The sequence below is a fragment of the Phalacrocorax carbo genome, chromosome 12 (assembly GCF_963921805.1).
Source record: "Phalacrocorax carbo chromosome 12, bPhaCar2.1, whole genome shotgun sequence".
NCBI lineage: Eukaryota > Metazoa > Chordata > Aves > Suliformes > Phalacrocoracidae > Phalacrocorax > Phalacrocorax carbo.
In genome coordinates, this window is record NC_087524.1 from 2,063,435 (window position 1) to 2,077,476 (window position 14,042).

Below are 14,042 nucleotides of genomic sequence, written 5' to 3' on the forward strand. Positions count from 1 at the left end.
GAGGAGTGTTCCCTTTACTTCTTTTCCCAAATTTTTCCACCTAAAAGTGGAAGACGTGATACCGATAGAAAACATGTTAAATGGTGAAGACCTGTCTCCTGACAGATCCTAGGTTGCCCTTGTCAACAGCGAATCAAATGAAGATGTTCCTGATGGTTCCACAAGATCAGTGCTAAGCCAGGCATTAGTCAATATTTTCAATAATCATCTGGAAGCCTGTTACACATATTAGCTAACATGATCCTCATGATACAACTGTGTAAACAGAGGAACTAGAGCATGAGGTCGTTGAAGTGGTGGGTGCCAGCATGGAGCCGGAGAGGCAGAGCGGAAGACGCTGAGTGGCACACACGTGGCCGGACGCTGGTGTCGGTGGAAGGCAGACGTTCTCGTGGGGGACTCCCACTTACTGTCAACATCAGGGTGCTGGGAAGTACTGCCTTACGCAGTAACGGGGTGATCCTGGCTCACAGGGAGGCATCACGTGCCTCTTCAACCCAGCTTGCTGCTGGTGGTCTTAACCTCAAGGTTGGGAAAGAAATTTGGTACATCCTGGAGAAGTAGACAATCTCTTGGATAAATTGTGTATGTGTGCTTGATGGTATTTAATTATGTGATCATATACTGTTGCCTCACTTCCTGGGCACACCGAAACTTGTCCAAGAAGGTTGGGACGAAGGGTGAACACAGTACTGTTGCGAACAACCCTACATAAATACAGTAACGATGACTGAAATTAGCTGACATGCCACATAAAACTGTTTCCTTTATGGAATGATCAAAATATCTCTTAAAGCTGTGGATATCTTGCCCAGGCAATCCTGCATGAAGACAGTTCCTAGTGATATATAAACCTAGAATATGACCTCTGCAGTAAAAAAGTTAAACCTGCAATCAGAAGAATGAATGAATTGAAAGACCAGTGAGAAATACATGGTTCTGACACTTTCCTCCCCATCGACAAGATCTTTGTGTTTGTGTGCAATAAGGAGGTGTAACAGAGGGGTTGCAAAACCACAACAGAATCACAACCAAAAGACAACTCTCAGTCCTATGCTCTGTAGACTGGACAATATATCTCCAATGTTACATCGTATTATCTAAAGGAAAAACATTTGGCATAACCAATGTGCTAAAGAGCCATTAAATAAGGAACAGAACAGAGACTTTTTTTTTTTCTTTTTGTCCCTTTTCTTGAAGAATGGGCTTGCAGCAAAGGCAAAAGAGTCTTGGCTTTTATCTGAAGAAATTGTAGATCTCTAAGGTTTCATCTCATATTGGAAGCACAGGAGTCAAGAACAGGTAACAACTACAAATGTCTGCTTATAAGCTAATTCAAGAACATCAAGCAACAAATACTTTTTCACAGCGAAAGCAATTTAGAGTGTACTTTAAAAGTAAAAATGGTGCCAAAAATTCCTCCAAAAACCCCCCAGGTTCACTGAGATATTAAGTACAATATACTTAACTAAATGAACACAACCACGCACGTGAGTTCCAGTTAACAAAGAGAGTGAATTTGACTTGGGAGTTAGAAAAAAAATTGATCGGTTTTTTAGAGGTAAATAGCCGTAAATACTTCTACGTCTGTGAGATCTAGAGCAGTCATTTTCCAAGGTATAAGTACTTAAGAGTAGGAAATGCAATTATCCTTCAAGGCAGTAAGGCACACTGGAAATCTGCGTCTCCAAATCCAGCTTTGTTACAGACTCAGGTAGGTTACACAAAAAATTTAGATGTACATCCTGTTTCTTTACTATAAGGTCCCTGAAAAACCTAAGCATAAGATACAAACTTTTAGTAATAAGTGTTCAATGTTAAAACTATATCAAAAGCCTGTTTCCACACTCAGAACCTGAGTATATGAATATCTGTGCTAAACATGAACACTTGCAGTGACAGTGACAGATGCATAATGGGCACACAAACGATTTCACGACACGGTCCCAGACTCTTGCCCCCAGGAACACCATAGGTGCTGCACCCGTAAGGAACACGGCGGGAGCACACAGCACGCAGTGAGCGCAGGGGTGAAGCCAAATGCTGCAGACATGAGGACGAGCCTCTCCCTGACCCACACAGCCACCTGTTGTCAGGTCCACAAGGAACCAGATGCAGTCTACATTCAAGCATATGAAAAAATTATAAACGGGCCACTTATCAACATCAAAGCAGTGCTTATTTACAAGAAGAGAGAATTGGGTTGTAAATAAACTTAGATGTCCACAAAGAGGTGATCCCATTCTTCCCTTTGTCCCTGAAGATGTCAAAATTCAGTTCTTGACTCCTAGAAAATTACGTTCTGAATTTCAGCCACTGACCTCACAGAACACACGGTTGAGCTCGCTCAGTAATAAAAGCATGCTCTGACTTGTGGCCATCATGAAAAATCTCCACAAGCAACTTCCCAGAACAGGAGCAATGTCTGCTACCAAAGAGAAACGTGTTTAGTAGCAGACGACAGACCATTGCTCCTGGGACCAAGAGAAGCTGAGTGGATCCCAAAGGTGGATGTTATTTGGACATGTGAGGACTATTGAGTCAGAAGGCTGAACCTCTACGAGCTCAGATTTCAGCAAAGCATGGAGTTATTCTAAAGAATAACTTCCCCTTGCCCCGTCAAGAATTATTCATAAATGGCATAAAGGTCAAGGAGAATCACCTAAGTTCAGGGGTGCAAATCTAAGGCTATATATAACTTCTCAGAAGTACGCCTTTTAACTGCTGGGGTACAGGGTTTAAAGGGAAATCAGCAATCTGAAAGCTAGACATGGTTTTAAAAACTCTGCAGTACCTTAAGGGTACCACACTGCAGCATGCTTCCCTAGCAGAATTGTTAGCCTTTGTTCTTCTCTCAAAAGAAACCTAAACAAAACGAAAAAGAGCCCCAAACAACCAAAACCCCAACCTACTTTAAAGTATTTCACCAGGTAGAGAAGCACACCTACCTGAAAGGGCAAACCTACAGAGTCTCTCACTATGCATCAATGCATGAGGCAAAACACCCTATAAGAGAAAACCCCCTGTACTTCTCGTGTCTCTCATTTACAGAAATTACCTTTAAAAAACAAATAACTTTAAAGATCAGTTTCCAGGAACCTGACAGCATCATTTTAAAGACACAGTACATCAGTGGATAATGAAAATCACTGCAAAGTATGGGTAGGACCTGTCTTTGCGGAGCTGTGATGATTTCAGAGGCACTCTGTACCAACGCAGATATTTATATGCACACACAACTCACTATGGGACCATGGCTGACACACATTTCTCGTTAGAAAGCAAACAAGCACACACGCTTTTGCCAGGGAAGAAAAAATATAAACTCTAAGATCACAAGCTCAGATCCAGGGCTCCCTTTATGGAAAGCTGTTGCATATTAATGCACACCAGAAACATCAACAGACCTGCAAAACACCACCACCAAAACATACTTGGCTATAACATAATTTAACACCAACACTTCTTTTATAAATTCATATTTTTCTAAGAATGATGCTCAGCTTGTTCAAGTGAACTGCTAGTGAAAGCTAGACAGAGACTGTGTTAATATCAGAGAGGTGGTTTAAGGATTCAGGTTAATGCAACAGCTACAGATCATAATAATTAACCAAAAGTTTTTGGTCTTGAGACACCAAAGCGCGAGTTCACATGCAATAAGCAGAAAAAAATAAAACAGAGATCGTATATAAATGAGTCTGATTACAAGCAAACAGCAAAACCTGAAACTTCCTAAGATTCTTCTCTGAAGCATCACTACATAAACAAACCCCTCTGCTGCTGTATCAACTGCTGTTAGTTTCTGTATGTTTACTGAATTTTTGAAAGAAAGGGTTTTCTCCTCCTTCAAATCCCTTTCAGAAACAACTTCCCGCAGTTTGCCTTTCGTAATTCATCTCCACTCAAGAAGCCATCTGCTCCTTTCCTCACACACATGCTGTACACACTCCAAGAAAAACACAATGCAGAATCAAACGGCGTGATCTGACTTTTTGTTTTTTGTTAGGACTGCTGGAGCAGGAGCAGCTCCCGCCCTCCCATCGCCTCCCTCCTCTCCTTCCCCTTCGCCGGGGGTTTGCTGGGAAGCAGCATGCTCTAGCTCCCAGGAGCAGGGCTTAAGAGGACCAGCTTCCCATCCTGCACACAAACACGAAAGGAACAGAATTTAGGAAGGTCACAGCATTTTGCATGTTCACCGCAACCGAGATCAAGCAATGCCCACCTGCAGGAGGAAGACCCCGCCAGTCTCCCTGCGCCCTGTGCCCACCACATTCTGCAGCTGAGCTTTGGGCCAGCTCAGCAGAACCGGCTGCAGAGCAGGGCTCTGGCAAAGCAGCCAGCTCAAAGGATCTGGTGACAAATGCTTCCAGCTGCCCAGCTTTTAGCCGTAGACCTGAAGCCCTTCACAAGGCCAGTCGGCAGTGTCAGCAGCGCTAGGTCTCCGACACTGCTGACAGATGGGAGGAAGGATAGCGCAGGCACCCAAGGGACTTGCCCAACACCATCTAGGCAGGGCAGTAGAAGACAAACAAATTAAATCCCAAATTCCACTAGTTTAGTCCAGGCCTAGCTGCGCTCTGTGTGCTTCTTGCCAGCTCTCCAGGTACCGAACAGAAGGGGAGGATAGTGGTGCCCTCGCCAGGAACACATGGGAGAGAAGAAAGCCCTGAAGCTGGCAAGGGGTGGGAACGGTGGCAACTGCCCATGGGGAGAAGGCAGGCAGGCAAGGGCAGAAGGAGCACCTCAGGCATTCCCACCACCACCAGCTGCCACGACGTTTATAGGAGTGAAGAACTAGGCAATGCCCTGCGAGAGCGTGTTTGCAGGGGCACCCGACAGCAACTGCAAAGTGCTAAGCCCAGGAAGGGTTTGATGCAAGCAACAGTTAAGTCATCTTGACAAGCACAAGAACGACTCTCCTAATAACCAAAAGGAGAGATCTCAAGCAGCGTGGTGTTCAACCATGTACAAATGCACCCGTGGAAATGAGAGGCATTTGGTATGAAGCAGTTTCTCAAGCAATTTTCCTATTTCACTTAGTGTTCCTCACTAGACTGTTTACCTGCTAAATGTAATCAGAGTGAGAGTACATTCAGGCATCTGCTCCTACACAGACATGTACTAAAATGTCTGTTTTAGCATAGAAATCAGCCATGGAAATACCACACGCTCAGCACGACAGCATTGCCGCAGGGATACGATTTCAGAAGGGTGTTGTAACCACCTCATTCACCTGGTGTAACCACCTCATTCACATGGTGTAACCACCTCATTCACATGGTGTAACCACCTCATTCACATGGTGTAGTCTCAAATGAGGCGGCCTGGGAAATATTCCTACCTGTCCCCAGACTGCAGAAACGAAAGCATTTTCACTGCAGCTCTTCAGGGGTCCTTCTGTCACAGGTTGTCTGCTCTGTCAAAAAATTGTCTAAGTGCTGTTTTTTAAAAAAAGTGGGAAGTGCAACATCAACCTTTCCTGAGAAATGCTTTATGATCCATTGAAAAACACGCTATGTAAAAGCCAAGGTTTGAATTGTCAGGAAAGGCCTTTGGAGCTCCCACTTTGAGGCTAAGCCTATAAGCAGTACAGCAGGAGACATATTCTGCTTCCCACAGAAGAGTTAAAGGATTGTCAGACAAAAATTCTTCAGCAGTTAACCATTTTCTATACAAAGCCAATTTAATAAAGGAAGAATGCCAGGCACAGTGTTAATGTGCTACATAGCTACACATAAATGCACAAATCTCAGTATAAAAATAATAAGGGATGAAATTCTCAAAGGATTTGCAAGCCTGGCTGCTTAATGAATGGTTTGGTTCAATGGGCAAGCAAAGCCACACACACATACAGCCTTACAAACGCCTGAGTATTTGGATCAAGTTCAGCCAGTCAGAGCCCACATTCACAGCTCAAAGTCCAAAAAGTGAATGAAAAAGGTCAGAGTGCTTCTGTACCTTAAAAACAATACAATAGGTCTCAAAGCGTCACGCTGGATTCACCAACATAAAGCATGCACCTTTATATTGCACTACTAATCTATGACTAAAAATTCTTCCAAATGCATCTACTGCCTTTTTTTCTTCTTCAACTAAGTCCTGCTTTTCCAGTAAGGCATGGCTTATTTGAATCAATAGGCCATAGTGCCTTTCCTGTTACAGGATGTAAGAGATCATTCAGAAGGCAGAAGACATTTAGCTAGATGCAGCACAATGTACTTCTCTCACCATAATTTCATCCAGACAAATTAGGTAGTCATAGTATCTCCAAGGTGACAGCTTTGAGAAGCACCGGGAGATGACTGAGACGATCACAGCATCTCTGCTGAGCACATAGCAGCCAGTAATACCACACAGCACTGCAAAGACAAGAAGATAGTTCTTCTAGAGCAGAGGACAGAAGGGACTTTTGGTCGATCAAGTGAAATCAGCAAGTTTAAATTCGACTCGAACATTCCCCTGCTTCTGTGATAAATGCTACGTGATCTTTGATGACAACTCAGTATTGCTTCCCAGGTCCAGGCCACTGAGAGAGTACCGTGCACCCAAAATGACTTGCACCAACATCTCATGATCTCTCATTCAAACACTGATCCCATCCATCCCTGATCCGCTTAAGAGATCCGCAGAGATCACAGACCAGGAGGCCCCAGCTGTGAAGTTACACATTTTCAGAAGAGCAGTGTAAAAGCTATTGCTCAGGGAGCCTCACTCACTGTGGTGACGTTTACTAAGAACGTGTGGTACCCGTCAGTCTGCTTCAGCAAGAGAGGCACAAAGCCCTCAGAGAGGCAGTGCTGTAGCAAGACAAAACCAGAGCAACACCTCAACCACATGCCAGCATCGGTTCCTCATTTCCAGGTCACATCCTGAGAGCTGTTAGCTTTTGGATACCTTCGGAAACATCGCTGCCAGCGTGTTAGCCACCAAACAGGGGCGCTGGGGCCGTTGCATCTCACAAACAATAGAGTGACTCTCTCTTAAATCAGGTGAGTATGAAGCTATTTCTAGTGAAGGATAAGTAAGAAGCTAATGATGGTTATTAATAGCCCTTAAAGCTAACAGTTCATCTGAGTTAAACGCAAGAGTAATAATCCCTTTATGACCTTTCCCATTTTTAACGGGGAAATGGACAAAGTTTCATGAAAGATTCAGCAGGAACCACAGTTTTCAACTATTTCAAATCTTGAAAATTACACTAGTCTGAATTGGAATCTGCCGGGCTCTGCTATATATACATATCACTGAGGACTTAAAACAGAAATGGTAGGCAGAAGTTTTGCCTTTTACCACCTCTTCAAATTCAGTAGGATTTTGCCCCAGACTTCCAGAGGTATTGAATGTATGCATTAATCTGCCATGGAGCACACCTAGGGACTATAGATCACCCAGTTTGAGAAACTGGATTGCAATACTGCAGGTGGTAAGGCTTTCCTGCTGTTCTTCACTGCTAGTCACAAATCATTAGCCCAGAAAACCTGCTCTTGTAGCAAGAAAACTGTTACTAAAACCAGTCAAGCCTTAACCTGAAATACAAGAGCTGTATCTTGACCAGAAGCATGAAAGAGAAGAAACAGTAAGAGATCTGAACTGCTCAGTGACTAAGTTTTTCCTCTGTACCTCTACTAGAAATGTGGGTAATTAATCACAATTAATCACAAAATTGATCACAAAAGGTAAGAGAATAGGATATAAAGCATCTTCCTTCTGGGGAATAGGACAAACACAGGTTTTTCACACTGGCAAAGTTCCCTCTCTAGGCACATTATACTTCATTTTCCACCACCGTGCTTCTTGAACCTTTCCTCTGAAGGACTTCTTACGATGCAGGATGCAGGTACAGACAAGCCAACAGGCTAGTTCAAAAGAGCAAGAACAGCAGCAAGCCAAATTCCATCTGCTAGCCGCCACTCTACCTTTATTCACCTTGGCTTTTGCCAGAGCTTGGTAATAAACCGGGGAGATCTGTACACGAGCCTGCTCAGTCTACAAAGCACACACCTGGCAACGCACTTGGTCTAAGAACATAGCTTGGTATTAGGCAGCAAACCTACATATTTATCTTCAAAACAGTAACGTCGGTTTTGATCGTGGTTTGGGGTTTGTTTGATTTTGTTCAGATTGGCAAGTGGCTTTCTACAACTCAAAACATTTTAAGACCACAGTGCACACATCTGAGGTGCTTACTCTTGTTCCTACACAGAAGGGGTAAGGAGTGTTTCTGTTACGTAGTAAAGGTAAGGTAAGAAAATCATGGCACTTGAATCAAGCTATGAAATGTTGCACCTGCTCTGGAAAAACTGTTGTATGTCTTTGCAGAAACCCATGAGAACTGTGCCTAGGCCATCCACAACACAGAAATAACCGTGAGCTGCGTTGCATAATAGAAAGTTACGCAACTGAAATATGAAAGTACTGAAGTTTCACTAACTTTGTACTGAAGTTACAAAACTGAAATGCAAATGCCTTCTTTCTCAGTTTTACCTGGTGTCCTCCTCTCGTACAGCAGATGTTACCTAGGGCACAAAACCAATCCAGAACTGCTCAGCAGACTTGCTCAACACAGGATCATGCTCGCTCTGCATGATGCTCTTTATCTTGCAGTGGTTTCTACCTCAAACAGAAAACACATTTTGAAGTGACTCAAAATAAGGCAGCGATAATCTACAATTTCTTTCCCTTGCACCCTATCTGCTCTTTACTGTATACATATAAGCGAAACTCACAGTCATGGCCAGCGGGTCCTGACTGCACCCAAGGGTTGACAGGGACTCTGACTTGCAAATAGCCTTGATGTCCTAACTGATTCAATATGAAAATTTAACTGGGTTGGTCAAAGTCAGCACATTACCAGCTTGACTGCCCTCCTGCTCATCGGTTAGATCCAGCATTAAAGGTTAACACCAGAAGCCACGCAGTTTGCAGGAGCGGGGACGAGCGCGCAGGGGCCAGGCTGTGGCTCGCATGCACAGCAGCAGCTGCAGTGTCAGTACAGCTGTGCATCGGGGACGGCAGGCCGTTCACCCAGCACTCCAGCTGTTCCAGCTGTGGTTTTGGCAGAACACAGGACACCCGGGGGATGAATGAATATGCTTACAGAGACAGGAAGGACAAGACTTGGGGACATGAAGTGTTTCAAGGTTAGCCTAATTTATTGCTTGCATAGTCCCAGTCCCCATTATGCCCTCTGCAATATTGCACATATTTAAATAAACATTCCGTTCCGTTTCAAATGTCCCAAGGCATGAAAGTACAATAGCAGCGAAAGTACAATAGCAGCCTGGCAAGGGAAACAATAATAAACACTCCAACTAGTTATCATGAAGGAAACACATGGGAGATCTGTTAACGCTGAAGTCGCTGTGTCAGAAATGAAGAACGGGTTTACAAGGAGACTTGGGACTCCCATTTCTGGGCTCTTCGCATGGTCAGAGTTACCACAGATTGTTCTGATCTGATCGGCCTCCTGATCCCCGTCGCCCCAGGGGAGGGTAGTCAACTCGTAGCACTGCATTTGGCAGAGGGGCTGTTTCACTCTTTCTCAGCACGTACAGTTTCTATACAGGAGGGGACCAACGGGAAGAAGCAGCAGAACCCTCTTACCTACAGAGCTGCCCAGATGGCGACTACGCGCGACAGGTGGGAAGGGAGAGGTTCCAGCAGACTCTTGAGACAAGGTGCTCCACCGATTCAGAGCACCTCATCTGTGAAGGCAACTTCTTGCCTAGCCCAGGCAACCAAGAGCAGCAGCAGGCCAGCCTAATTAATTACTGGTTTAAGAAACTGAAGGGCTAGAATCCATTTTAAGATGTTACTAGAGGAGAAGACTCCAAAAAACAACAATGGGACAATTTGTTTTTACTGACTCACCGGTGACTTTGGTTGGTGCAATTCAGACAGCAGACAGGTGACAAGGGTAGTCAGGGCAGATGATTCTAACACATCCGAAGCAACTTTTTTTTATCCTACCCAAAGTTAGTCTTAGCTAATGCCTTTCTGTAACATAACAGTGCCTTTCTAGTCCCTTATACTTAAGCTACGCCCTATCTGTAATCAGTATCACCCTAGATCATCTCAGAATTATGCACTGCTGAGCAGTCACAAAACAAGTCCTGGAGTTGTACCACAATGTGAATGTGGTACATCTCTTGACCTGATTTTATGTTAGTGTAAAGCTAAAAAACCACAAAGAGGTTTCTGCGGAACTGACAGATAATGTAATATTCAGTGCATTCCAGTGTACACTCATGCATGATGCACACTATGGTCTTTGGGTGTGATCAGAGACATAGGCCAGGGGTAAATAAAGTTGACATGTGAAGACTAGGCACAGTATGATATTAAAAATTATTTAGTAGCCTATAAATTAGATTCTATTACACTTATTATCATCAGATATGTCAGCCATTTTTGCATTCTGTTGCTCATTAGCACCACAAGACCTCAAAATGATTCCGTTCACACACATGCTCCCAAGTTAAGAACACAAACCATATCTCCAGAAAACAGCACAGTAAATATACATACGGATGTATATTTCCTCCCTTGTGATATTCTAGTCAATACGAACCACAACACGGCTACTAGATGCTGCCAAGAGCAAAGGAAAGCAGGATGCATGGCCGCGTACAGGGGTTCACGCCCCATGCTATTTTTCTTTTACAAAGGTGAAATACACCTCTATCAGCTTCTGTGACAACAGCACTACAGCCATCACCCAAAATCCCTATCTGCCTTGAATTCTTATGCAAAATAGGTCATCGCTTGCGTTTTGCAGAAGTTACTCAACAACAATTTCTAGAATCTTGCAGCCAGCTGCTTTAGAATAGCAAATATGAGAATAAAGAGGTAATTTGGTAACATTAGTCTTCATTAAAAGCAGCAGTCATGGAATGAGTTGGGGCTCTGGAACAGAATCACGTCTGATTTGATAACCCCTATGATTTTGCACTTAGGTAACTTCCTGTGAAAAATCAAGCGTATCTGACAGTACCTGTTCCTCTTTTTCTTTGGTCTTGCTCCTGGAGACTCTGGAAGAGGTAACATCCTGAGCTGGAATGACAGAGATTTGATGCAGTGGCATGTTCATCACACCGCCTTGTTTGGTCCTATTATTTACAGGAAGGAGCCTTGAAGGCAGTGCTCATTCGGTGCCATTGTCAGGCCTTGCACCTAAAAAATAAAAATATTAGATGATGTTAAAGGAGCTTGAAATGCAGTTATTTCTAAACCAAAACTAAGCCATCAACTGCACCAAGGCACACTTCTTATTTTCTCTCTGGATTCTGAACAGGGGAGAGTTTGGTGCACTGGCTGGGTGAGAAAGTACACAGGAGTTTTAAAGAGCTAGAACTAGACAGGTTAGAGCACAATTTATGCAAATGAATGAACAAACATCTTATCAACCAGTTCTGAAAGTGGTGGGAGAGCAGAGCCAGAGCGCAGGGATCACGCCTGAGTCTGCGTGGACAGGGAGGAGGAGGAAGAGCAGCTCTCCACGCTGAGCTACCCAGAGGTGCGGAGGGCAAAGTTTGTGCAGGTGATCTCCTAAACTGCCAGCTCTGCCACACCGGATCAAACTGCCTCAGGCATCATCCTGAATCGCGCTGAATGCCATAGCTTTGGTTAAAAACCGTCAGTGGCCTGCACGTGGCTCCTGCCATTCATATAAACATGTACCAGCTGGCAATAGGAAGATGCATCACGTGAGCTCTTCCTTTCTTAAGGCTATTAGAGAATAATATAATTTAAATCCCTTGCTAGGAATTGGGAATCCACTGGACTACACACACTTTATCCTTCTTTTACTAATACAACAGGGAAGCATTACACAATAAGACAGACAGTGATAAACAGAAATTAGCCAAAATTGGCAACACTAATCTGAAAGGCAGGTATAATTAGCCATTCCTTTTATTAGATTAGTGAAGTTATATTAAATAAAAAGCTTTTTGAAACATGTCGGATCATGGAGTGTTTATTTGGAATGTAACCTGCCACAAATGAGAGACAATCAATTGTGTTTAAAGAAAGGATTAGAGGGGAATTAACACAGCAGACACTATACTAAATAGGGCAACTGGATGATGCACTGTTCTGTTTCCATAACATACCAACTTTTTGTTCACTTGCTTTTGAATCTGTGACAGCAGAAAACAGAGAACAGGTAGATGGCCTATGTATTGTATTAGTTAACAAGAAACCAAGCTTCTGAGGTTTTTGATTCTGTGAAAGATCCTGATCCGGTTCTATTTCCGTTAGACAGGAGTACTGCAGTTGTGTAAAGTGAAAACAGGATCAAATCTTTTGACTGCTTTTCATTAAATGGAAAAAAAAAAAAAAAAATTACCTATCCCAAGGCACTCTATAGAGGGAATGATAGTTCAGTATTCTCTTTGCACTGAGGGAGAAAGGGGTATCAAAGGTTATACAGCAAGTCAGGAGCAAAACCAAAAATGCAGGTAACGCCTGCTGCTTCCCAATCACACACTCCGTTTGCTGGATGATATTAGAGGGCTCAGCCAAATTCAGAAGCATTACTGACACGTGGTCAGGATTTATACTACTTCCACAGACGATGAGACGGCACATCATAAAGCATGCATGAAAGCTTTGAAGGCAATGCCTCCATAACTTCCATAACTGATTTTAGAAATAACACACACCTATATGCATGAACAAGCAACAACAAGGACACTTCCTTACTGGAGCACAGAGGGGAACATAGGACTTACCAGCACTATTGAATCTCAGCATAAAGCATAAAGAGAAAACACTTGTTTAGAGAGAGAAAGGACCTCCCCAGGTCCTCCACGCACCTCTTTAGCTTCAGCCTCTAAAGGAGCCAAGCCAGAGGAGAGATAAATGTGGGCTGAACAGGAATATCAAACTGCAACAAACAAAGCAGGAAAGGAAGGTATTTTCCCAAGAAAATATAAGGAAGTGAAATCCAGAGAACGTTAAGCTCCAATGAAAATATGCCAGATAACGTGTTCTGTGCTACTGCCAGCAACAGCTGAGCTAAGGGGAAGGAGATGGACTCCACTCTGGTGTCCCCCCTTGAAAAGGGTTCTGGGCTTGCAGGCAAGGACATGTTATTACCATAAAAAGAGCAAGAAAAATTGTTAGAAAACACAGTTAAACCCCTCTGATGATGACAAACAAGCCTAACCAGTTTTTCTGCAGGTACTTCGAGGATAGCGAGTGTTAGAATTCTTTGAAAGAGCTCAACCAACAGTTATAATCCAATTAGGTATTCAAAGATGATGTGAAACAGCCCTCCTCTGGTAAAGAAGCCTGGCAGACGCTCTAATAAAGCCTGCCTTTTGTTCAAGGGTGGCTTAGAAAAAGCTCTAAACTTAACCCAGATGTCACACTGCAGCATCCCCAATCTGGAAGGTCCCTAACAACCAACACACTCAAAGCCCGTCCCTATCAACCTGAAACACGTTAACGCCACAGTGCTAATTAAAGGATAAAGTTACGTGAGTCAACAGACCATCTGCACTACTAAGTGCAAACCGACAAGGATGCCAGAAAAGCAATGCCACTCAGCACAAAGCAAGTTAGGACAAGCTCTACAGGACGTTTTTCACAGCTAAATTAATGCCACTTGCTCCCTGATCCAGGGGTGAGGAGTTGGGCACCTGCGAAGAGGGATCCAAGCTTCAAGCGCATCAAAACTGAGGGCCTGCCAAAAAGCCCCCCAGGTAAGAAATGCTAAGGCAAGAAGGCTGCTCCTAGATACTCCCTCCTCCTCTTCGGGATTCCAGCCAGATGTTCAGGCTATCCGTCACCCAAAGTAAGGGATCCTCATTGTTACAGCACCGCCACCCAACAGCTGAGTACACTCACCCAGGAGGTGGCAGATAAGGGCTCAACTTCCTTCTCCCTTGCTCGGGATTTGGTTCATAAACCTCACACACGAGGGAAGTCCCATGACCACCAATGCAGATGCTGTTCTGTTCACGGAGGAAGGACTTTCCAGCTCCTTTTTGCCTGGAAAGCTGAAGTAACCATGGGATGGCAAGACAGGGAGAGGG

At 43.8% G+C, this 14,042-nt stretch overlaps 1 protein-coding gene across 7 annotated transcripts in view; it reads right to left on the reverse strand.

Moving 5' to 3' along the window:
* MARCHF8 (membrane associated ring-CH-type finger 8) overlaps positions 1-14,042 on the reverse strand; it is a 93,921-nt gene that overhangs the window by 60,919 nt on the left and 18,960 nt on the right. For all 7 annotated transcript variants that reach the window (XM_064463709.1, XM_064463711.1, XM_064463706.1 and 4 more), the window contains exon 2: positions 10,994-11,172. In XM_064463709.1, the coding sequence (XP_064319779.1) occupies positions 10,994-11,089 (96 nt within the window). In that variant the 5' untranslated portion in view covers positions 11,090-11,172. The remainder of the gene's footprint in view (positions 1-10,993; positions 11,173-14,042) is intronic.